The sequence below is a fragment of the Tetrao urogallus genome (genome assembly GCF_951394365.1).
Source record: "Tetrao urogallus genome assembly, chromosome: 15".
Taxonomy (NCBI): domain Eukaryota; kingdom Metazoa; phylum Chordata; class Aves; order Galliformes; family Phasianidae; genus Tetrao; species Tetrao urogallus.
The window spans coordinates 921472-947625 of NC_136828.1; the positions used below are offsets into that span (position 1 = coordinate 921472).

Sequence of the window (26154 nt, forward strand, 5' to 3'; positions counted from 1 at the left end):
GTTCTAGTGGCATGCCCTTTTCATTTTTAATGGCATCTATTTAGACATAGGATAAACCCGAAGCTCTCTCTTAGGGTGAAGAAAGTAGTGTCTGGAGAAAATGCAGCTGAATTCTTCTGCATTCCTTTACCAATTAGAGCTGTTAGAGTTGTAGTTCTTGTTTTATGATGTGGCTTGAAAAGAGTAGGTGTTGCAGTTAATGAGAAGTTCCTTGAAATGGATGAATGGGATGGGGATGGAAGGCTAAACAGCCATGAAATCTTAACAGCTGTTAAAAATCATCACTTACTCTACAGTGAGTTTTCTGCTTTCTCAGACTGCCTGTTAATTGCAAAGGAAAGCTGGTCATCACCGGTCTCCCAAAGCTTTCCATGTTATTAAGGGAGCAAGACAACTTTATCCAGGCAGTAAATGTTAGGTCGTCTCTCCTCTGTGGTCTCATCGGATCTCTCTGCTCTGGCTGACACACAGCTGTGATGCTGTCAGGATTCTGACAGCCCAATATTCTGCGCTGTACAGTAGAGGAAGAGGGCAATATAATATATATAAAATTATATGTTTTATACATATGTATATAGATGGAGCCCATCCAAATAATAATTGAGGGCCTCTGCCCACAAGGGTGAGCTTCGTGATGTCCTTCAACCCTTAGTTTTAAATTATAGCATCTATTTATATAAAACACCATCGCAGATCTCCTTGGAGACCTTTCCCCTTGCAAGTCCACGCTTTCAGCACGGCGACTCCACGTAGTCGTTCTCCAGGCCCCGGCGGAACCGAGCGGTCAGGGTGCGGCTGATGACGATGACCCGCGGCGCCATGCAGTCCTCGCGCCTGTGGAGGATGTTCCATATGAGGATGGCAGCTGCCAGTGTGGCCAAAAGGCAGGCTCCAATGTTCAGGTAGCAGGACCACGAGAGGTTGGTGTACGGCCCGATGCGGTAGAAGGTCACCAATCCAATGACCAGAACAAAACCTGCAAAGAGCGTGAGAATTGTTCGGTTACTCCTGAATTTCTGTAGTGGCCAGATGCTACAAGCTGGATATTTCTGAATCTGCAGAGCCTTTCCCTCGCTGTTCACTGCGCTGCGTGTGTTCTTTAACCCGCTCTTAAACACGATGGAATATGCAAAGCGAGGTGCCTGCAAAGCAGTCTTAACATTTAGCTTAAATCTGTTGACACCGGTCTAAATTTCTTACTCCTACTTTGTTGTATTTCATGTTTTATCCCTTTGTGTTGCAGAAATGATAAAATATATATTCTGCGTGCGTATGCATGAAAGCAAACAAAAGAAAAAGAAAGAGATTGAAATCACTGGGTCCTACTTTTTTAATGTGCCTGCAGAAGCTGCCAGAAGGTTCTGTTCCTTTTCTAACAGTAAGCACAGTATTAAATTCCTTAAAAGGCAGTTAATACAGGAATAACAACAGTGCACTTATCTAGTGTTTCCATCCACAGATGTCACAACGTCATTTGCAAAAACATGGGAGAAAGAAAAGATTTTCCTTTTTTTTTTTTGTGAGCACCACTGATAAAAGGTTGTCATATTGCAGATAAGGTGAGGTGACTTTTCTAGTCATGCAGGATGTGCGTGTTAGAACAGCCTGAATCCATGTTCCTCGACTCCCACTTTTTAGTGTTAATAAGAATGCCCTTTCCTTGAAGAACACAGCAGTAAGCACAGGTAGTTTTCTGCTCCCTGTTCACTCTATTTGTTTTTCTATCCCTACTCCCAAATAAAACTGCTTTTCAGCTTTCTGAGACAATTTAGATCGAAACAGAGGCAAATATATTTCTGACACAGGAAAAGGCTTTCTCTTAGATCTCATACCTTAACCACCGCCGTATCACAAGAAATTGCATTGACAAAGGGAGCCCTTCACAAAGGAAGATGAGAATAAAGGCCCATAAGCAGCCAGAAGGGTTTGTAGACACTGTCTCCTGAAGTGCATGGGCAAGGACAAGGGGGAGGAAGCCTTTCCTTAGGAAGCACTGGAGTCTGCGTGCTCTGTTTTCTCAATTAGCTGCACTTGGAAACTTCCCACAGATACACCGCAGTGCTCTGAAATGGTCCCAGCCTGGCTCTGCACCTTGGTTTTTTTCAGAGCACAGCCTGAATGTGCATTCTGTCAGGTGTTTCTTTTAGAAAAATGCTAGCAATGCTAGAAATCAGTGAGCTGTGCAGTGACTGCTCATCAGCACTCAATGTGAACAGAGAAGCACTCTGCAGGCTTCTGGATTCCTTGTTAAAATGTACACCAATTGGAAAAGAGGGCAGTTTTAACCATTGCTGAGTTGGAGAGGGGATGTTAGCACACAGGTCATCCAGCATGATTTGCTAAGTGCACCAGTTTGAAAGTTGCTTCTTGATTCCTGTTTGATGAAATACTGAGTGATGGCTGAGGTAGAAAACTTGTGAAACTTAACTGTCAAGCATAAATTGACAAGCTTGAATCTTGTTTTGATCGTAAGTGTTGGACGACATGCTGTATAGCAGATTATGCATGCTTTCTAAAAATCTTGGTTGTTTTGAAGCCAGGCTTGTCATCTACATCCTGGAATATGGGACAGAATGTTGAAGGTGTGTTGTTTGTCTTTGAAGGAGTCCACTTTGCTTTATGTTCATGTGCTTTGCTCACCTGAAAGGGGAAAAGTTCTTTCCTTGTGCAGTCAAAACCCACTCTGAATTTTATGTTGGTTGGCCCTTCCAGAATACCACTTTTGTCCCCAGAACTCCAGTTAATGGTGCTCTTCCTTTTCTGTGAAGTTTCCTTGATTGCTTTTGAATTCTAAGTCAAGATCTGCTTGTTTGCTGTTTTCTGGGTCCTGTATGAGTTTTGCCTTTATGGTTAGCAATAATAGCACATAAGATTCTGGCGTATCTGGGAAATAAAATAGTTTTGTCTCATTTCCAGAGTAATACATGTACTGCAGTCGTCTTGAGTTCAGTGTCTTGGTTCTGTAATGCCATGGTTTTGAGAGCAGCGTGCACCAGCTGTAATGTGCTTGTAGAGAATTTGTCTCTTCTCTGTTTGAGGTCTTTAGGTATTCATGCAACTGTTTTGCTCTTTACAGGTTGCCATCCACTTTTCAATGGCTGATAGATACCACTTTTCTCAGATACCACTTTTCTCATATAAAGACGGGAAGCTGAGAGAAAAGGAGGCTGGTCGTAATTCCTATGGCAAAAGTTGCAGGCCTCTTTCTTTTCGTTCTGGTTTAAAATTCTCAGAGGAAGGAGGGCACTGAGGTGCAAAGCAAGGGACCCATCTTACTGATGAGTCTGCCTGGAGCATCACCAAATTTTGTTACCACTTTTCTTCTTGAGTTCCTTTTAGAACATTTTCCCAGTTCACGTTTTCACAGGGAATAAAAAAAACCACATTAAATAGTATAGAAAAAAAGGTGTGATGCAAACCATAAGACCTGTCAGATGCGCTGGCTGGATTTGAAATAGCTTAATTCACGTGCATTTTAATGATAGAGTTCAATTTATTACTCAGTGAGCAGGAACAAGCTTTGAAGCTAATCAGCAACCACTTACAGGTACCTCTGAGGGTCAGTTTTAATTGCTGAACGTCCACTTTACCTTGCAGTATGCTTTTGGAAGAGGAAGCTAGGTGAGGATCACCAGCTGCACAGAGTAACCCTGGTGGCAGCAATGCCTTGCAGCACAGTGCTCAGCTGCTGAATTGTGACTGATGCCTTCCTGACAGCAGGTCTATGAGTTTTTACTGTTATCTCTAACTTATGCTTCCCATTTCCTTACTGAAAGTCAGATCTGCTTGTGCTGGGAAAAGTCTTTAGGACCGTGTATGAGCTGTACTCCCCTGGGCATAACTTTGCCCCATCTTGTGCCTTGTTTAGCTGAGGCAGCAGCAGTCAGTTCCTTTATGGCAATATACAGGTAAACAAATGCTGTAGGAATTACTTTCAAGATTTAATTTTTTTTCCCAAACAAACAGCTTTTAATTATATCGGTGATCTTTTTATTTCCTGCTTATCTATCACTTGTGGCTTATTACTGTCCTGAGTGGCTGCACATCAGTGCGCTAGACGGGCTGACTTCATGAGCATCCTTCTATCTGATGGAGAAATTATCTGCCAGGAAAAAGAACTAAGGCTTCCTTACAGGGCCCAAAATAAAACTATTTATGTTAGCAAGACTGTTTCCCTTCACAGGCCCTTTGCCTGAACCCTAGATCAGACGAGCAGCCAATCATGCAACAGGCTTTCTCTTCTTTTGCAGTTCTGTGCCAGTGACTGAGCGAGAGGGAACTGGGAGATGGTCACTTTCAGAGCTCCCTGATTTGGCCGATAGCAGGAGTGAGTCACTGGAGCTCTTCAGTGAAAAACAGAGCATCTGTTTAGAATTCTTTGCAATGGGCTAGACAGGAACTGACATTTAAGAGAGAAAAAAGCATGACAGAAGTGGGAGAGTTGGAAGCACATTGCTCTACAGTTTCCACAATTAATCAGAGAAAGTAGATACATATATATGGGTATATAATTTTGGTAGGCCTCTTTTACATGGCCATATCCAAGCTGTCTGTTCTGCCAGGCTGATGGGTAAAGCCTTGAAAGTTATCACGTGTACCACGTGGTTGCAAATCCTAGTGTGTTGATGCAGTAGTAACTAATTTCTGTAATGAAAGAGTGAAACTGGAATTCGACTAATATTTTACTAACATAGCTGAAGCAGAGTATTTGCATGGAGTTATCATCTCCTGCTTTTTTACAGCCTTCACTGTGGCCATTACCAGCAGTAGGAATTTAAATCAATATTTTAATGTGTTGTCTTGAATATTCCTGAAAATTCATGCAGTGCTCTGGAACGGGCTGCCCAGGGGGGTCGTGGAGTCTCCCTCTCTGGAGGTGTTCAAGACCCGCCTGGACGCCTCCTTGTGCGCCCTGCTGTAGGGAATTAGGGAACAGCTTTGGCAGGGCTTGGACTCGGTCATCTCTGGAGGTCCCTTCCAACCCCTGCAATTCTGTGATTCTGTGATTCTGTATCACTTGCAAAAATCTGCTGTAGGAAAGATGGTGCTGGAATTCAACTCCTGCTGGAAGTTATATAAAATGGGTTTAAATCAGTTGTTAATGTAAATATAGCAATGTCTTAGTCTTGTTGAACTTCATCCCATTGTCCTCAGCCTGTCCAGGTTGTTCTGCAGGGCCTTCCTGCCCAGGCAGATCAAACTTCCCCAGCTTGGTGTTATCTTACTTACTGAGGATGCACTCAATGCTCTCATCAATAAAGATATCAAACAGGACAGGCCCCAGTACTGACTCCATGACAGATGAGTATAACTCCATTCACCCCACTCTCTGGACCTGGCCTTCCTGCCAGTTCTTTACCCAGCAAAGAGTGCACTTGTCCAGGCCACAGACAGGTACAGCTTCTGCAGGAGAATATTGTGCAGGGCCGTGTCAAAGGCCTTGCTGAAGTCCAGGCAGATTCCATCAGCAGCCTTCCCTTCCACCAGGCAGGTCACTAGATCATAGAAGGAGATCATGTTGGTCAAGCAGGACCCACCTTTCATGAACCCTTGCTGCCTGGGCCTGACCCCAGTAGTCCTACATACACTGCATGATCTCGCTCAAGATGATTTCTTCAATAAGCTTCCCTGGCACTGAGTGCAGGCTGTCAGATCTGGGTCCTTATGACCCTTCTTGTAGATGGGAGTCACACTGGCAGGTCTCCAGTCCTGTGGGACCTCTTTGGTTGACGAGGAATGCTGATAGATGATGGAAAGTGGCTTGGCTGTCACCTCTGCCAGCACCCTTGAGTGGATCCCCTCCAGCCCCGTGGACTTGTGACGGTCCAGGTGGAGTAGCAGGTCTCTGTTTCCATCTGAATCGTGGGGGGTTTATTCTTCTCTCCGTCTGAGACTTCCAGGTCAAGGGGTAGAGCACCCTGAGGATAATTGACCTGACTTTTAAAGACAGATGTAAAGAAGGCATTGAGAACTTCAGCCTTTTCCTTATCTTCAGTGCTCACGTTCCTTGCTGCATCCAGTAAAGGATAAAGATTCTCCTAAGCCCTCCTCTTACTGTTAATATATTTGTTAAAACGTTTTTTCTTCTCTTGGCAAGGCAAGGTTGGGTTCGAGCTCAGTTTGTGCCTTTCTAATTTTCTCCTTGCATATCCTAACAAGCTTGCTGTGTTCTCCCAGAGTTGCCCATCCCTTCTTCCACAGGAGGTAAACTCTTCTCCTGGAGTCTCTAAGTTCCCTGTTCATCCACACTGGTCTTCTTCCCCAGCCTGCTCTTGCACCTCCAAGAGTTCCTTCCTGAGGAGGACCAGCCTTCCCAGATTCCTTTACCCTGCAGGACTGACTCCCAATGGATCCTCCCTACCAATGTCCCAACCAGTTCAAAGTCTACCCTCCAAGGAGGCAGTTTTGCTGAGCCCCCTCCCGACTTCACCAGGTGTAGAGAACTGCACCATTTTGTGGTCACTGCCCACAGTGCCCACAGTGCCCACAAGGCAGGCAGCTCCTGACCTCCGAATCTCCCATCTGTCCTTCTCTGCTTGTGAGTAGTAAGCCTAGTGGTAGGCACTCTTACCAGCTGCATCAGGAGGTTACTTCCATACATGCCACTGGGATACATTTCTTCAGTCCTCTGAGTTTAGTTATGAAAATACTAAATATTTTGGACTAATTAATTTCATTTCTGTTGGATAGCTGTGATGGGGCTTTTAGATGCATAGCTGAATTTCCCTGGAATAATTTCACTGGGAAGAAATGTATTTCAATCAATTTCAGGTCACTTATTGTGCATTGTCTGAAAGTCTGCACAGAGGCCAGATCTTTACTAAAATCCTGATGAGATTACTTAGAGTACTTTATTTTCCCATAGAGCTGCTGTTTATCTCTAGTTGTTTCCCATCTGTAGCAAAACAAGCCTGAATGGGGGGGGGCTTTTCCGCTGGGGAAGGAAACAGATAACAAATTCACTAGGAAGACTTTTGGTTGGGACAGTATTTGACTGTTGGTGGGGGTGGGTTTGGGGGAATGCTACTTTTTGAACTTGTATTTTAGATCTGTGTGCTGAACTTCCTGTTTGAGCGTGGCTGGCCATAAGCCAGCTGCAGACTTGTAGCATTTTAAAAGCACTTTCATAGTCGCTTTGTACTGATGCGATTATTTTTTTTCCCCCAGACACATGCTGAATTGTAGAAATCTTCTCAGTACGCAGATGCTGCCTTCTTAGATTCACAGAATCATTGGGGCTGGAAAAGACCTCTAAGACCATCCAGTCCCCCTGCCTGCCTGCCACCAGCACTGCCCACTAAACCCCTGAGTGCCACGACTCTGTGCTCCTCAAACACCAACTGGGATGGTGACTCCACCATCTTGCTGGGCAGCCTGTGCCACTGCTTAGAAATCCTCCGAACTTCGAATCTTAGGAATCTTTTTTTATGAGTATTTTGTAATTCTTTATTTTTTCCTGGGCTGGTAAAAGATCTCTATCAGTAACAGGGTTCATGTGCTTCAGGAAGCAGTCTTATCCCCTAGCTCCCTGCTATGTAAGAGAGCACACAGCAGGCTAATTTCTCTAGACAAAGAAGCCAGCTTAGTAGGTCACTGCTGCAAGAGTTTCTAATCCTCTTCTTTAAAGCTTGTCCTGCAGGGTGACTTCTGCTGCCAGAAAGAGGAAGACAGAGGAAAATAGAGCAGCCAGCCTGTTCAGAATTCACAAACCACCCTTGTGCTGTGTAGTAGCAAATGGATGTGAGGAGAATGCTTCACTCCCTTCTCTACATACTCAGTAAACTTTATAAGGAATGATTTTACTGCTCTGAGTTGCAAGCTTAGCTCATCTACTTGTACAAGTGCATTTTTATCAACATGATGTAGATTCCCAGTGTGAATGACGTAGGAGTTAATGTAAATGATGAATCAATTAACATATTTTCCTGTAATAATATCCTGTTATAACAGTGCAAGGTTTGTGCAGACCTTCTGTAATAGTTCTGTGCTCTTTGCAGTATGAGAGCAGTAGCAGTATGATTGCTGTGGTTGATGATGCCCCAAAGCTGCCTCTGAGTTTTCAGCTGGATATTATGAATACTATAAAAACTCCCAAGCATTTAAAACATTAATTATGTTTAAAATTTAACATTATGTTAAAACATAACATCTCTGAGAATTAAACAAGTTGTGAGTAGCAGAGCTTCTCAGGGACAATAGTGATGTTCTTTGAATGTGGCAATCCACCTCTGTAACCTCCTAAGATTGAGAGACTTGGTGTAAGGCACCAATTTCTGCTTTGTTGGTGGAAATCTCCTAAGGGAGGTGCTGAGCACTGTTTAACAAGTGTAGGTCTTCTGACAATAAGCTCTTTTCTTAGTTACCTTTTGGAGATTTCCATAGAAATAATGCAAGCTCTTGGATGTTGGTTAAAAATAATTCCCTGTGAATTAGACATAATTTCTGTTGGCTATCTGCTTAAATAAAAATAAATGTGCAGGCTTGAAGATTGAACTTCAGCTGCAAACATTGCTTGGCACCTCTGAATCACAGGCAGCTAGAGCTGATGAAACTCTGCCTTTGACCAAGGCAGATCTTGAGTCAGACAGGTAAGAGCTCTTGTCAGCCTGAGCAAAAAGCTGCAGAGAAGAATACTGCAGAGAAAAGCAGTCATTGACAGATGATACTTGTAGAAATGTTAGTGGTGATCATTTGTCTTTAAGGGTTTTCAAGAACTGTCCTCCATCTTCTGATGCATCAAAGGACAAACAGCAGCTCAACGTTGGATTTAGCTAAATGGCTCAGGCTGAAACTATAGGAGGCATCTAATATTTTTTGCTTATGAACTGATTTTTAACTGTTGGGATCTTTTTTCTCCTGCATTACTGTATTATTTCTAACGCAGCCATAAAGCCTGTTCCTTACACTTGTGTATTTCTCTGGTAATAATACCAGCTTTATAATCAGAATGTGCCATTGATGTTGAGATGTTTTAACTAATTGCCTGCTACTCAAATCTGTATTCAGACATGAAAAATACAGGCAGACTATCTTCTGTCTGCAGTTTTACCAGGTGAAGAGTTCTGAGCTGCTGCCCTTCCCATTTGCTGGCTCAGGTGAAGCACGTCAGTCAAAATAAGCAGGATAGTCTTCCATATTTTAAGATCTTTCTGGTTAATTTTGCAGACATTGAAAGCAAGATCAGTGAGGTTTGCAGTCACATAAAGAACAAGTTTTGGTGCTGCAGTAAAAAAAGTGAGAAATAACAGGAACACTTAGCACAAGTCAAGCAGCTGAGTTCTTCCTTTTTCTTATAATTTTTAGACTTAGAGTCATTAATTTGCTTTTTTTTTTTTTTCTTCAGGAAGTATTAGGCTAGAGCTCCATTGAACCTCCTTTTAAAACAGACCTTGCTTGTGGGTGCTGTGAAGGCAAAAGGTGGAAGGAAGTTATACAGAAATCAGGATCACGTTGCTATCATTATTATAGTCAGTTTTATTCTCCAGTGGCTGCTTTGCTGTTCTGTTTTGCATTAAGTTTTTTCTGGATATCAGCAGATCTAAAGTTATAATACTGAGAAGGAAGAGAGGGTAAATGGTTCAATGCTCTTTTGTTTTGTTTTTTTAAGGCTTAGCAGCACAGACATGAATATGTATGAACTCAGGTTTCCTCAGCTGTGTTGGGATCTGGAATGAAAATTTCTGTCAGCTGAAAAACGTAGGAAAAGTTGGTATGCAAGGCTTGAAATTCAGGAGAGGTAAAATTGTAATGGTTTGGCTGTGAGTGACAAGCTTAGTGGGGTCACAAAATGTTTTAATCTTCAGGATAGTATTAAAGTAATTTAATGCTGATAAGTAATTTGAATGAATATTAATCATTATTATTCAGGTTTATTCCAATGTTGGATTTTCAGAAACCAGGATGAGATCTAAAGTAAAGGATATTTTATTCTAGCTTTCCTCCTCTGTTTCCAGCATTTCAATCTACTGCCTAACATTCACCGTTGTACAGAACAGGAATCTTGGCTGGAATACATGAGTTGGGATCCAGTCTGGCAGGTTCCTGCTTGCAGTAGATTAATATTTTCTGAAGTGCTCTTTATTTCCTATCCTCTTAGTATGGATTTCCCTTTACAACTGCTTGGGTGACTCTGTTACCCATCTAATGCTCAGCACATTGAGTCTTTAACAGTTCCTTGGGAAAAAAACAGCAAAGAAAAGCCCTCTGGAGAGAAATTTCTGAGCAGTGACACAAAATTCCACATACAACACTGGTTCCATTTTCACCACATTCCTTTTCCAAAGCAAACAGTTTGCTTTCCTGTTAACTGGGAGGTGTGAGGTTGCAGGGCTCTGGAGCTGTGTGAATCCCATTGCTGGCCCAGGAGCAACACTGTTTGCTCTCTTCTTTCCTTCCTCGTTGCTTCCTGGGGCTTTATTTTCTGTCAGAGGTCCATCCTTTCTGAATGGCAGTCAAACACTTGTGCAGGTGGCAGAATGAAGCCTGGAGTCTCTCGTGGGACCAGAGATGGTTGGTTTGAACTTGCGATAGGGTTTGGAAGATGATATTTAGTTTGCTTAGTTTTTTGAAGCCAAAATGACTTCTTTCAGAGTTGAGGAGACTGTACGCACAATGCTTTAGCAATATGCTGTGACTGAAAATAAGTGAGTGGCAGGTTCACGTTGATTCTGAGCTGCATACTTAAATCTTCCTCTGTAATGCTGGATTTCACTCTCAGCGACTGTTAGTTTTGTTTCTGTCTGCTATTGACACAAAAGTTGGACATCAGACATGCACTGGAGTTAGAGGGAACACGATCCAAGATACGTTTTCTCTGAATCACTGACTGAGGAATTGCAGAACAAATCTCCCCAGAGCATTTGGTTTTTGGAAAAGAAAACATGAGGTGCTTACATTTTCAGTATGCAGCAGGTTGACATTTGAAAGTGTAATAAATTGCCCAGACAATACTCAGGAAATCTTTAATAAGATCCAAGTATGTACATTCTAGAATGCTTGTTCTTCTCACACGGATGATCTGTCTGGACTAAAATATATTGGTTTAACCCTCAAAATACCCTCTCTCATCCACATTACTCAATGTGTATGGAAAACAGGCTTTGTAACAGGACAGGAATTCAGTGAATTGAACTTGGGTGAAAGCAGAGGGTCTTTCACAACTTAATCTGTAGCTGCTTTGCTCATTTGAGAAGTCTTTGTCATCTTTTGACCTTGAAGCGACCAGCCTGAGGACTGGATGTGATTACTAGGTGTTCCTGGGAAGTGGTGACAAAGGACTGTACTGTAATACAAATGAAGTAGAGCAGATCCTTGTAGCAATTCAGCTCAGGCAGCTGCATGGACTTTTGGATAATCCACTGTTCTTTTCTGATGCTCTACTGCACTTGAAAACAGATGAAATGTTCATCCTTGGGGTGGAGGCTCAAAGGCAAAGCGCTGCCTGTGGTTTGCAGGGCGAGAGGCAGCCCCTGTCCTCCCCTTTATTAAAGAAATGGTGGTGTCCTAGATGTAGCAGCAATCCTTCACCAGAACAACAGAAATGGTGGGCACGCTCACGATTTGCACGTGTTTTGTCTGATATCCATCAGAAATAACATTAGCCATTATAAAATGGCTAATAAAATAAAATAAAATTATAAAATAAAATGCTGTCATCTGGGCTCAGTCCAGGGCATTTGGTTGGTATAGCTGATTTCTGTGCCCTGTTGGTGGCCCAACATTGCAAAGCATTTCTTTCTGAAAGAAGAAACAGCCTCTTCTGTCAGTGCAGGCTGTTACTTTGAGCTGCCTGTCCTGAGAGGACAGACCACTGCTTTAGCGAGGCAATCAGCATTCATATACCACCGTTCTGGCAGATTAGAGAGGTTTCCAAGAAGGCAGTTCTATATTGAGATCGTGGCGGATTTTAGGATTTTTTTCTTTTAAATACACATTCCCAAAGCTGGTGGTTCTGGATATCTGAAAGGAGTTCGTTTACTGTAAAATTTGCATTATGCAAATGAGGTGTGAAGTAGTACTGACTGCAAGACAGCCATCTGACAGCAAAGGAGAGCATGGTGTAATTGCAAAGGAGGATGACGGGGGGGGGAACAGCCACCAAAGTCACTGCATCGTTTGTGCGGATGGGAGAGCTTGGATTCATGCAGCATGACGTCTTTCTTTGGAGCTGTCATGAGCTGCCAGATCCTTCTCCTCACACCTTTTGAACACAGACAAGCAGATGAACTCCTTGATTCAGCAGCTTCTTCAGCCATTCTCATTAGTGTTTTGTTAATCACTCTGACTCTGGCTTTCTTCCCTTCTCCCCTCCCAGCACTGGGGATTTCAAGGTTCAGCTTGCATAACAGGTAATAGCAGGCATTTCCTCCTCCTGTGTCGGGATATCCTGGCGCCCTTCAGTCTCTCTCTGACTGTGTTTAAAACGGACTCCAGCACAGGAAAAAAAAAGTCTAAAATTAGCAGCCTTGATAGAATAAAGGCACAGGGCTGTCCACTGCGCTGTTTGTCAATGAAACAACAAATCTAAACAGGGCCAGAATGCATTTCCTCTGTGAAAAACAGACATGCAGAGTTTTGGGGAGGAGGAGTGAGAGTAAAACCAGCACTGCACCTGAAGATCAGGGAGAGTTATGCAGAAGGTATCCAGGGTTGCAAAAGACCATGGTGTGCAAGGCTGGAGGAGGCTGCTCTGCAGTGAGGCTGAATGTCTGGCTTCTCATTGCACTGAGCCAATGCACCTGGAAACTGGATGGGATGCTTTGAGAGATAAGGGAACTGTTACTGCAGTCTCCTCTTGTTTGAAGTTCAGGTTCACGTCAGTGTGGTGGTTATTGCTATGGGAACCATACTTAAATAACCTGGGCTAGATGCTGCTCCTGCAGCAGTGTGGGCTGGAGATCTCACACTTGTACCACTCTAGCTATTCAGTGTTGTAAGAATCAGAATTGAATTTAAAAAAAAACAACAGTGATTATAACCCATTGGGTTATACATTAATAATAACTATATGTTTCTAATATGGACTTGTAGGCAATCTGAATGTAATACTCCATTAATGATGGTTTCATACATGGATTTTTATAGGATTACTATAATAAATACCAAGTGACTTTATGTAAAGAAGATGAAGTGACTTTATGCAAAACTCTCAATATGATACCGTGATTTCCTCCTTCCCTCACTCATCTCTATATACAATTTTTGTCTATGAGGATTGCTGTGAGAATTTTACAGAATCACAGAATCACAAGGTTGGAAACGACCTGCAAGATCATCCAGTCCAACCACCCTCCCATTCCTATCAGTACCACAAGCACTAAACCACATCACGCAGCTCCTCATGCAGGCGCCTCTTGAACACTACCAGGGACGGCGACTCCACCACCTCCCTGGGCAGCCATTCCAGTGCCTGACCACCCTTTGAGAGAAAAAGTTTCTCCTAATATCCAACCTAAATTTGCATAACCTAAATAAAACCCTTTGTACAACCTAAATAAAATTTGCAAGATTGAAAGACACGTTTGTCTCCCAAAGTCCAGCTGACCTTCGCAGTGCAAAATTCAGTTAGCTGAAAGCAAAACAGTCGTGTTTCAGCAAGACTTCAGAAATTTGTCCTGTCATTCTTCATTCAAACAGCTGCTGAGGTATTTTCTGTCCTGCTAAACGGTGGAAATACATTGCATTGATTGTATTTCTTTCAGGTTTCATAGGAAATAGGAATGGCTTAGTCTTCTGCCAACTTAGAAAAAGCATTCTGATATTTCCAGCATGAAAGCTTGTAGTCATATACTGTAGAATCTTGAGTGGAGAGCTTTTGAGAGCCAGCGTGTGTTTACTTTGAGATTTGGGCCTTTTCGCTAAGCTTTGTCACCTGGAAGTTGCTCCAAGTAACCATCTTTTCCACCTGGATTTAGTAGGGATGGATGAATTTTTCCTTAAAAAAAGAAGTGTACTTACTGGCAAGCTGGAACACAGCAGCAATGGCCTCCTCCCACCACTGGGTATCCTGAGAAATGATGGGTATCTCCACCAGGCCCAGGACGAAGATGAGCTGGCCAGCAGTCAGAGCAACGGTAGCGATGAGGTTGCAGGCGCGCATCATGTCAAACTGCACTGGGGAAACATGAGAAGGAAGCCTACAGTTAGAATGAGATTAAAAAAGAGGGTTTGAGGGTGAAAAGGAAAGAAAAAGTCCTGGCTAAGCAGGTATGTAGAATTCTCAGTCCATAGAAAATGATTCTTACATATCTTTCCCACTCCTGACAGCCCTTTAGTCTTAACCCTCTTAACTGCATTTTCTGTGGTCTGATTAGGAACAGATTTTCTTCAGGAAATCTTTCCTTTAGTTAATGAAAATCCTGTCACTTCTGCTTCAGTGCCAAACAGTCTGGGCTGAAGCAAGCAGCCCATTTTAAGGACAGCCCACCAAACGCTCTTGGCTTCTGCCCTGCAAAGATTCTGTGTGTAATTAGCAGTCAGAGTTGGGTGTTGCAGGAACTGTCCTTTTGTTCTGCATTTGTATGGCACTGATTGAAATAGAGCCTTGGTTCATGGCTTGGGTTTTCAAGGCCCTTAAACAATCATCTCATGGCAAAAGAAATCTGCAGCTCTCTTGTCCTTAAGCATTCTGTGGGCAAATGCTAATATATTACTGGTTTAAGAGATGTTGATAATAGAATTAAATAGAGAATTCTTAAATCTTCCTTCTTTTAACATTTATTAATCTTTTGGACCCTCTGAGAAGGCCCTTGTATTTCTTGCTGTGTAATGATGTCAGTGTTTGACAGTTCTGATTTAGGTGTTCTGCCATCATTTACATGAAAAGAAAAGTTATGTGACCTTATGTATTTGTACACATTAAAGGTAAAGAAATGCAGAAATAATTACAGATATAAATATCTCAAGTCTTGGATTGGAACCCGATTCAGCTGGCTGCTGGACAGAATATATTCACTGCATAGTTCAGTCCTTTCAGTCAGGCTTCTTTTCCTACTTTTCCTGTTAACCTGGTGGATGTCCTGTTTTCATCCTTTTCCTTCCTCTTGAGCAAAAAGGTGGGTTTTGTAAACATCATTGTGCCAGTTCAACATCTCTTGCCAATATGTCACTGCTATTCTGAAATAAAAGCAGCTCAATGTGCAAAGTATTAGAAACACAGAGTATTAGAAAGGCTCCAGACATTAATTTTCATCAGGCTTTCAGAAGTGACTGAGCTGTTAGCATTGAATTTGGATGCACTAATTTTATTTTCCGGGAAACTGTTAACAAAGGATTGGTTGTCAGCTAGAATGCTTTGCCTAAGGCCTGTTCCTATTTTGGCAGCAGGTTTCTGGATTTCAGTGTCTCCAGACCTCACAATGCATTCTTCCTTTCTGTAGAACATTTCGGAAAGGTCACTGCTCCCACTGCAGGTTACTGGGCAGTAAGGCTTTGTGTGATTCGTTGTACTGACTTCTTGTTGGAAAGATAGGCTTTTTCCACCTTATGTTTCCATGACAGAAGAGCTGATACCTAAGAAAGCAGACAGCAGTAGAGAACAAAGAGAGTTTGGAGTGTAAGCTGAAATTCTGATCTCTTCTGTTGTTCAAGTAATGCCTGAGTCGTGCTTGCCAAGTGGTTGGATTCTTTGCCACCTTAACCCTTTAGCTGAGACTGAAACTCCTGATCCTCTAGGGGGACTGCCAGGAGTGCAAAAAACCCCACAGCTCCTTGATAGAGACAAGCAAGAGTGAACTTCACAGTAGTAACCATTCAGTCCAGTCTACCGGCGTGAGCCATCAAAATGAGTTTACTTTTATGTTCTTCGTTGCTCATCTTTAGCTCCCAGTGCTGTAAGAAACAGCTCATGGTTCAATTAAACTTCATTAAAATACGTTGTTTCATTTTAAGGAGTTTAATAAGAATCAGAGGCCACTCCACTTTTTCACATTAAGTAAAATGTTACGCAGGAGGCAGTTGGTGTGATCTTATGAAACATGAAAGCAGTTATTGTTGTGGATAAGGTAGGACAATAACTGAGTGCCCTTCCACCCCCTCTATTGGGATATAGCAGCCGTTTCATCCTAAAACTTCTAATGTATGACCTGTCATCTCTTCATTTTGTTCCAGAGTTGTAATGACTGCTCTTTGAGAAGGAAGGGGATCAAAATTAGCAGTGCGAATCAAAATTAACTCCATTCTTTTCTCAGTGGAACTTACTAATTTTACTCAGTTTGGAAATGCCACTCTGCAGCTTACTCTGCTTTCTTATTGAGTCATCGTAACTTTGCATGTTGTCAGCTCAGCACCTACTTCTGTTTCGTACACGTGCAACCCTAAGCTGAGCTTCTTCAACCCGAAACCCCCCCACACACCACCCCCTTCAAAAAGGTGGTCGATGTGGGAAGCACCCGTGGCCCCAGGGAAGTGGTGCTGTTTCCATCCCTGAAGGAAGAGATGCGGATGTGGCACTAAAGGATGTGGTGTGGTGATAGGGCTCGGTAATTCAGGTTGATGGTTGGACTTGATGATCTTGAAGGCCTTTGCCAACCTGGGTGAATCTGTGATTCTGTTGTACAAGTATCTATGACTGAGGATAACCTAAAAAATGTGCATTGAGAAGCATTTTTTCAGAGCTTGCGCCCAAAGTCTTCAAAGCTGTAAATTATGCTGAGGAAGGGCACAAGGATGTTCTCATGTCTGCGTAAGTGGTCGATCCAGGCATAAGCAGTCTTTCACGAAGATAGCTATAATAGCATTTTTGTGTGAGCCCTGAAATTTGGTGTTTGCCTTTTCAGTCTGCCTGTTGATATTTAAATTTTATATTCACAGAAACTCCTTGTTAGCAAGCTGCAGTCCATTCCAGTGGGCTTTCCATGTTTGTTATAATCAGTATGAATGTCCAACCATATTGATTTCACTACAGCCTTTGTGTCTTTTAAAAGCTTCATTTTTGCAAAATGATGTATATGAGTCACAGAATGTGAAAGTAAGAGGTTCATAACAGTTGTGTAGTCAATTATAGGCATTTCAGTTAACCAGTAGCTCCTAGAATCTCTTGTGTAAGGCTGTCCTGACAACACAGCTGTTTTGGACATCCCACTTTTTTGTTTTGAATTCATTGCTAATGGCACATATCTCCTGAAGCTTCGCCATCAAAGGCATTTCCTAAGCTAGAACGGGTTGCTTCTAGCAGAACAGAACTGGACACAACAGGAGGTGTTCATAATTACTTTGAGTCTCAATTAAGGGAGGAGAGGAGGTCAATCCAGTACTCCCCTGCTTTCGTCACACTTTTCCTTCACCTCTCTTAATGCAATTTAACTGTTGAGAACAGGGACAGGGATAAGTACTGAATGACTTCAATACTCTGCTCTAGGTGGCTGCTGTTAAATACTACAAAGTACTGATCACTGACTTTTCCTTTTTGGAAGCTCATCTGGATCCCAGTATACTCTGAGAAGAACTCAATTCACAGGCAGGGAACACAGCTGGGTTTATTGTGCAGCTGGGCAGTTTGGGGCCCTGGCTGTTGAGTTCTGCTTTGACAGTGACCAGTCAAGGGTCAAAACCCAAATCCCAGGGATGAGACCAGTTCAAATTCCCCACTGCATTGCTCATTTCCTAGACCAGAAGTATCCATCTGGATTAGCAATGTTGATTTGATTTGCTTATTTGCAAGCAGCAATTTAATGCTACATGATAGCCTCAGGGTTATTTGTGCTTTGCAAAAGCAGATTAGTCGTGCTAGAGGGTAACTCACAGTGTTTCAGAATTATTGGGAAGGATGATCTCATTGCAAAATCAGATGGTGCTGATTGCTGAAAGTCTCGGGTTTTCTTTCCCTATTTTGTTTGCATTTAGGGAAAAAAACAGTGATAGGTGGGAATTCGAGCTGTTGACAGATTACATCACGGTGTCTGTATTCATACTAAGCAGCCCAAGATGCCCTAATACTTATCTACAACTTCCCCTGAGAAACAGCACTTCCAAAATTGTCAGCGTAAACTTCAGGCCAGCTTCTGTACTTCAGTTACCAGGCACGGGAAGAGGTGAGCGAGCACAGCTTCCTCACTGTGTAAGAGCAGCACAGGACCTGCACATCTCACCATGGCTTCACAGCTTACTGCTTGTCATCTAAACTGGAGGAACGGTCTGTGAGCACACTGCTCACCTATCCCTGCTTTGGGACAGCGTGTTTAAATCTGAAAGATCAACTTAAATTTCAGTCAGCTCTTAGGAATTCACTGCACTGAAGGACAGCAGCACCTTAAGCTGCTGCTAATTGAATTGCACCTGTGAGTGTGTCAGTACTTCAGGATATTCTTCTCTTGAGGAAACTTGCTTGTTCCTACTGATTGTGTTAGTGTTAAAATGGTTATCTTATGTTTAACTTCAGTTCTCTTAATCCCAAAAGTTACACTCTTTGGTATCTATTTGCAACCTGTGTCTGCAGGCTGAGATCATCTGCTGCTTCTGATACAATTTAGTCTGAATTGGCGAAGTAATTAGATTTCCTCTAACATGATGAAGACATTCTGAGTACATGGTTTTCATCTGGAACTTGACACTTTGCTAAGGCCTTAGCCCAGGAAGGATGCATCTCTTGTTGCTCCTAACAAATCTACTTCAGTAAATAGTCTGAGAAGTCTTTGCACACATTTCCTTAACATAGCTGGTGTTAAGTCTTCCGAAAGCCTCAAATGAGAGCCGTGTTCCTCACAGCATCTCTCTGAGCCCGTAGCTGTGTTACAGAGCAGTGTTGTGTCCCCAGACCGACTGCAGCCTTCGTGTGTTCACCCCTGGCTTCTGGGAAGGCACTGCATTACCAGAAGCAGAGAGCAGAGAGCCAGCGGCTTGGTTTTGTTTTGTGTTCCAAGCTCTGAGCCCTTCCTCCGGGAGTCTGATGAATTCAATTTCTTATCCTGCCGCAGTTAAGGCAGTTAGAAAGGAACAGTTGGTTATGCCCAGGCTTTTTGAAGCCTGCCCATGGTTCAGGTTGGCGGTAGCGTGTGGTTCTTCATAGTGGAGTTGTACTATTTCAAACTTTCCAAATTGTTTTTACAATCCACATCATATTTCAGGAATGCAAAACCAAGCATCCGAACGTCAGGAAAAGCCAGAACAGTACGTGTAAGTGTGCTTATACTGGTCTTTCAGGGAGCATTGATTGGATCGGTGCATGAAGGCACATTGGAAAGGAAAAATGTTGAAGGGATGCATGCAGACTTAGATAGCTGTGTGCTCCCAGACCCCACACAGCCCCCATAGGCCCTGTCTCTGTCCCCACAGAGCTGCTGCAGGCACTGAGCAATGCCATCGAGGTGGGGCTGGTGCTGTATTGGGGCACCACAGGGTGGGGACCTGGCCCATATGGGGACCTGGGGATGGGACAGACGGGGATGTGGGACATCTGGGACGCGTTGGGGTGCACACAGCTAAGTGCTGTGTAAGTCTCTCTACTTGATTTGTCTTGCTGTTACTCGTGGTCTTGTTCCTAAAGAACTTTAATTCCATCCCGGAGATGTGAATTATGTGTTTTTTGGAAGAAACCCTTATTTAGCATTCTAAAAAAATCCACATTAGCCAAACTTCTGACTATGAACTGTCTGTTCCTCTGGTTTGGATGTCAGCATTGTCACCAAAGGTCAGATGTGCAGAAAGTCCCCACTGCTCACATAGAGAACAGCTGCAGCTGGGCCTTGAGTGTCAAGAGAAAATAAATACAAAGTGCTGAGAAGTTTTTCTTGGTGTGATTACGAATTCACAATACAAAATTAATGAGCAGTGCTGTCGTTTTTACCCTCCTAGTTATCACAGTTTGAATGCCCACTAATCTCTCCGTTCTTAGGTCGTTGAGTAAATGAGACAGGTTTTGTGGGAAGATGATAAGTGATCAAAGAGTTATTCTTCATTTTACAACAGAAGCACAAGAGTAAGGCTTTCATTTCAAAACAATTAAGATGAAGGCAATAAACAGAATCACTGTCCCTAGTTATTGACAATCAGCATCACTGTATGCCTTTGTGCTATCAAGTCTTTGGACTTTTCATTTCTCATGTTGATTTTGGTTTGTTGTTATTTATGTTAATCTTTGAGATTTTGGGGGAGGGGAAGAAAGAATTAGGAAGTACTGAAGCTCTTTAAAGGTGTCTGTTAAGCAGACAAGAGTGCTGGGAATATCTAAGTGCACCTTTTATCACGTAACTCAGACCATGGGAAGATTTAATTAAAACGCTGCCTCCTCAGTAGTTCTATTTCAAGGGTCTGAATTTAATTGACAGCAAAAAAGATCGGAGTGGAATTTCTCTTCAATAAATGTCCCACAGTATATGGAACTTTGGAACCCTTTCTACACAATTTTTTTTTTTGCCTGTCTTATTGTAAGAGCAGGGCTTTCCTTCAAAGTAAAGTCTTCCTTAGGGAATCCCCATCAGCAGGTCTGTGGCTTTCAGATCTTAGGAGTCCTCAATGCACTCTGATGCTGGATGGATACATTACAAATTAGAGAAATAAAAGGGGGAAGGAATCAAGCAGTTCTGGCCCAATGAAACAATTCTGGCTATTGCAGCCAGACACGATGATCCTTGTAGGTCTGTCCCAAACTGAACTATGACAGCTTGGTAAAAAAGTGGTTTGGAACTTGAGGACTGAGTCCATAGCAATGTAAAATCTATGTCAAGATGAGCACTGACTCCAATCTGAAGAGCAGACCTCTTAAATTTTACCTCCTGCATATTTGCCTCCCCTGCTGTAATTAGTCATTTCACTAATTGAAATGCTGATCACATTGCAGGTGCTAGGAAGGGAAATCAGAAGCTCGGAGCTGCCAGCAGGGCAAACTGTGTCTGTGCAACAGCCTCAGCAGGTTATATCTTGGGCAGGCACCCATGAACACAGTGAGTGTATGGCTGTATTTAATCTCCTGATAGCTGTCTTTTCCAGGTGCAGTGACCCTTCATTCTTGATCTGTCTATGTAAAGAACTAATGTGATGCTCACTGCCTGACATGGCATGGCTTCGGTCCAGCCAAACATCAGCAGCCAGTGTCACTCTGAATTGTTACCTCTGCAAACAAAAGCCAGCGCTGTTCCCACGCAGAGCAGCAGCCTGGCTTAGCACTGCTCTTCATAGTGCAAGTGTCTGCATAAATCATGCTCTGAGGCTGGCAGGTGTTTATATTCAGTCCTTCTGGAGTCACGTAGTCACTCGTGATGCCGTGCCTCTCCCTGTCACTGGTTGTGCTGCTTGTAAGAACTACGGATGTCTTGCTCTTGGCATCTGTAGTAGAAATAAGCATCCCACTGCTGGGATTGCATTCAGTCCTTCTGGCTCTCTGAAGAACCAAGTGAAGTTTTAAAAAAATATCTATTCCTGCAGTTCCAAATTGTTCGTAATGATCTTTAGACAAAAAGGAACAGAATGTGACCTTTGCTAACAAATAAATGAGCTCCATCTGTCCACAGAGCCGGCAGTGCTGTGGGGCTTAGGGGCACAGCTGCACTGAGCAGCGTGGTCAGAAATACCAGTGCTGATTCCAAGTACCCCAGTGTGCTGGGGTATGTACATATGGTGCAGGGCCGGGCGACGGGGGAGCTGACCGAGCTGAACTCCTTGCCCTCGCTCATGTTCAGGAGTGGTAGGCTGCCTGAGCAGGCAGGATTCCCTGAAGTGCTTGGAAGAGAGAACATGCCGTGTGAGTGCTCAGTGGCTTGAAGTATCATCTGTTGGCTTGCCCTTGTTGGAAAAACTTTGCCTGTTATCCTCCTAACGAGGCTGGAATTGTCAGCATAAGGAAAGATCTCTGATGTGTTGCCTCCGAAAGGGAGCCCTCTGCCACCATCACACCTCCATCACTCAGCCTGTGCTTGTTTCATCAACAAGGTTCACATCACGTTTCAAGAAGGAGTGACTCCTGAGCCCACTGCTTAATCCATCAGAATATAACCAAGCGGGAAAAAACAATCCAAACCTGAAGGATTCCTCTTGAAACCTGGGTATTTCCTTGTTCTTAGTCATTTCAGCTGTCTCACAGAAGCTTTCTACTATCACAGGTGGCGGAAGGAAGGGTGCAGGAATGTGTGGCCAAAAGGGAGGGAAGGGAAAATGTGGTTAAAGCCAGAAGGGACTGATCCCCGCCTTCCAGGGGCACCGAGGCGTTGGTCAGAACAGAGTTGAGGTTTTCCCCTCAGAACCCAAGTCACCTGCATTTCTTTCACGGTGTACCTTGCAGAGATGGTTCACATTGAGATATTTAATTACTATCTATTTTTCCTTTAGCATCACTGACTCCTCTCACTGGACTTCTTCCCCCTATTTCTAATCTCTGTTTCTTCATGGTGACTCTGCAGCATCTATAATGTTGCGTATATGTACATCTTGGTATTTATTCTATCTATCCTTTATTGACTTTAATACCCTTGATGCAGTGTTCATATATGGATTAAATCCAGAACACCTTAATTTTCCTCTTGCTTCAGTGGTTTGTGTGTTACGATGCAGTGATTTACGCAGATGTCCCATGAGTGGGGAACTGGATCAGAGAGGTTCTGGTGTGGAATTTGACTTTCCATCTCAGAGCAGTTTTGGCAGAAGTGCTGTATCACACTGACTGTTGCTGGCCACTGCCTGTGTGATCTTTTGATGGAGCATTTCTGTCATTTTTACCAAACGTGCAAGACTCAATTTGTTATTTCTTTCAATGTGGTGTAGTGTATTTTCAGTTGAAGCACGTGCAGACTGTGACATAGTGAGCGACTTCCCTCATTCTTATGGAAGTCATTTTGTTTGGGCTGTGTACCCACGGATGGAGAAAAACTTGGCTTTGTGTCCTGTGAAAGGAGGTTTGCCAATGATTTCAATGGAAGAAAGAACGGGCCCTTAAATGATATTCAGTGTTTAAGAATATCTATTTCTGCCAGTGATTGAGCCTACTTACAGCACTGCCTTTAGTTGGCTGTTACTCACACAGTACCTGGAATTCCCACAGGTTTAAGTTTTTCCTGATGAACTGAGATCAACTTGCCTCACAAACACGTCCACATCAATGTGTGAAGAAATGTTATGACCAGTACTGCATCTTTTCTTGCATTCTAGTGGAAGAACCTGCTTTTCCACTTATTGCATCCAGAATACTACTACGCCTTAACTCTGAGGAAGGAATTTTTCATTCAAAAAGCTGTGCACATGTATATACATAGAGAGAGAGAGTAGAATCATACATAGAACGGCTTGGGTTGGAAGGGACCCTTAAGACCATCTCGTTCCAACCCTCTCCTATATGCAGAAACACCTCCCTCTAGACCAGGATGCTCACAGCTGCATCCAGCCTGGCCTTGAGTGCTTCCAGGGAGGGGGCACCCATCCGTATGTATGTATGTAACACACACACCAGTGTCATTCTAACTGACAGATGAGGACTGCCTTCTTACATCACTAATGCGATTCATCATTAGACAGAATCTTTAAAGTTATGAAATTATGAATGCAGGGTCAGGCCCGTATTGATAAGGTGTACAACCCATGGAAACGCATCTTAATGTGCAACAGATGAGTTTCTTCATTAGTTTGTCATGGTAGAGCTGCAGAAGTGAGATTTTCCTTTCTCCAGAGACTGAAAATTTGACTTCTGCTTACTGCTGGCTCCCACATTAATGCATGGATGCTGAACAAAATGAGTCACTGGACCTCAAAATCCTTCTTTAAACCAGCATTTTAAGAGCTTTTAGGTGTTAGAGAACTGGGGGGAAGGGGGGAGGGACATGACTGTGCTGTAGTTATAGTGTTTAAAAAAATTCTATCACATTTTGCTTCTGTTTCATGTAAGAAATTGTTGCCACACCATTTTGCTATGAAACCAGTTCTTCTATGCCTATCTTTAGAGCACCACCCATCTTCTGAACTGTGCACAGCAGGAACTGTGAGTTGGTGGGCTTAAAAAGCTGCAGAAGCCTGATTCAATACACAGGAACTTACTCTATCTGTTCCACAGAGACCAGGTACTTTTAAAGTTCGTGAATGGTAAGCAAGCTTTTTAAGTCAGAACCTGACTGATCAGTAACAATCAGGGCAGTCATTCAGGTGATGAAGTTACAGGTTGGCATCAAAGAAGTTTTTCAAAAGTCTGTTTGTTATTATTTGTCATAACAAAAATTCTGGTGGGTAAAACCAAAGATATTCAGGGATTCATAGTGGTTGACATGTTCTCTACAGGTGACTTTTGGGGATTTGATGTTAGCATGTGCACAAAAGGCAGCCGCTGCTTTCTGGAAAGCATGATGTTGTGTGGGCCCACACTAAAACATATTTTGGAAAGAAATTCCTCTCTTATTTTCATTTGGTCTCAAGAGGGGTATAAGAGACTTTAGGGCAGAACAGCGTTTTTCCTTTTCTCCATATTTCAAACCATGAAAAAAAAACATGGAGCCTTTTTTCTTACTAATGTTACTGTTATGAGTCTTCAGAGGTACCAGCACAGTTTAAAAGCAGTATTAAAATCTCTAGAAAAAATCCTAACGTCTGCCAGGGCATGAGCTTTATAGACATTTAATACTTTAAATTCATTTCCTTGAAGGATCCACTTAGTGTTGGTTGAGTTTGCCTGATGGAACAAACCCTGAGGCAGTGCTGCTCAGAGCCCTCCTCTGCTGTCTGCTTGTTGGGAGAGCTGCTGGAAGCAGAGGTTCTCAATGAGTGCCTTTGGACCCATCAGCTGTGATTTAACAAAGGTGTCTGAAATTGCATGTGAGAACTATGCCACGCTTAATGTTTTTCTTATTCCACAAGTACTTAGGTTTTTTTCACCAAAAGTGTATTTCTATATGTTAATACCTAGCTCAGCTTAGTAATTTTTGCCAAAGATATAGCTGTCCTCCAGATGAAAAAAAAAGGGAACTAGCATAGAATCTGAAAAATTTGGTTCTCTTTGTACTTTTTCAGTATTCAGAGCAGCCACGATAATGATTTAATGTACTGAGGGGAGATATACGCTCATAGCAGGAATCTAAGAAGAGGGAAAGGCAATGAGGAGGCGTCTGAGAGCTTTAGACTTAAGTTTTCTGGACGGATTTTTTCAAAGCGCGTGGTTCCATATGCCATAAAACAGGACAGTGAGTGCAATGCAGATTACTTCTTTTGGGGAGGGAGGAGGAATCGTAGCCAGTGGGTGGACATAATTATTCTCATTCTCCTGATTTTATTTTACTGTTAACCTTAAGAAACTTTTAGAATCAAACGGTCAACACTGATGTGCTATGAGCTATGCGGACGTTCTGCCGGTCTACACATTCCTCAGCACCAGGTACTCTGTATCTATGACAATCCAGCATAAGCAGAGAAGAGATGGAACTTACATTTGACAGTGCTGCGAGACTCCTGGAACCCGGCTGACTCCGAGCCCCAGCCCAGGGCTTCACACTCGCGCTCCTCCCCTTGCCCGTGCCTGCTGCTCGTGCTCGCTCCTGCCTTGCTCCTCTCTGCCAGCCAGCACATCTTCCAGAGCCCCACGCTGCGCTTACGCCCATCTTCCAGGGTCTGGTACACCCAGTTAGGAGTAAAGGCAGCCGCGTTGTTAAGAATAAGTGAGACCAAGGCTACCAACACAGCTGTGGCTACCAGTTTCTGGACAGTCATATCTGACTGTCAGCTTGCTGCCAGTCTCTATTAGCAGAAGACGCAAGGTCTCAGTCAGCTGCAGCACATTGAAATGGGGCTTGAAATGGAGGCAGCTTGGATAGGATGTTATGAGTGGCTAGAGGACATCACCGTTCATTCTCAAAGTCAACTCCAGAGGTGTTTCTGACGAAGCAAATGAGAATTTTGTGAGGTAGGTAGGATAATTCCATAAAATAAGAACACCTGAAAGCTTACTTAAGTTTCTGTCCTTCCCAGCGTTGGTTTATCCACCTTCTTGCACCTTGATGAGCAGTGCCAGGCCGGTGATGAACTGGAAGACGGGGAGGTCCATTCCCTGCGAGCCGAGGCAGGCGCTGTGGGGATCCAGGCTGCGGGCAGAGCGCGGGCGCTGGGTGCCGGCCGGCAGCGTGCCCAGCGCACCCCGGGGCGCGGGATCCTCGCGGTGTCCTTCGGATGAGCGCTTCAGAATATCCCGCGAATGCTGACAGATGGCATTCTTAAAGCCCAGCTGAACTCCAGACGAATGTTTTCATCCCAAGGAGC

At 43.3% G+C, this 26154-nt stretch overlaps 2 protein-coding genes across 2 annotated transcripts in view; one reads left to right on the top strand and one right to left on the bottom strand.

Moving 5' to 3' along the window:
* The window catches only part of IFT140 (intraflagellar transport 140), a gene marked incomplete at both ends in the record, with an annotated part of 76648 nt that overhangs the window by 32458 nt on the left and 18036 nt on the right, over positions 1-26154 (top strand). The gene's annotated exons all lie outside the window — the stretch shown is intronic.
* Positions 732-25608, bottom strand: TMEM204 (transmembrane protein 204; the record flags this gene model as incomplete). The annotated part of the gene is made up of 3 exons (XM_079542973.1): positions 732-976; positions 13957-14112; positions 25329-25608. 3 exons carry the CDS (start codon positions 25606-25608, stop codon positions 732-734), a joined length of 681 nt encoding a protein of 226 aa, XP_079399099.1.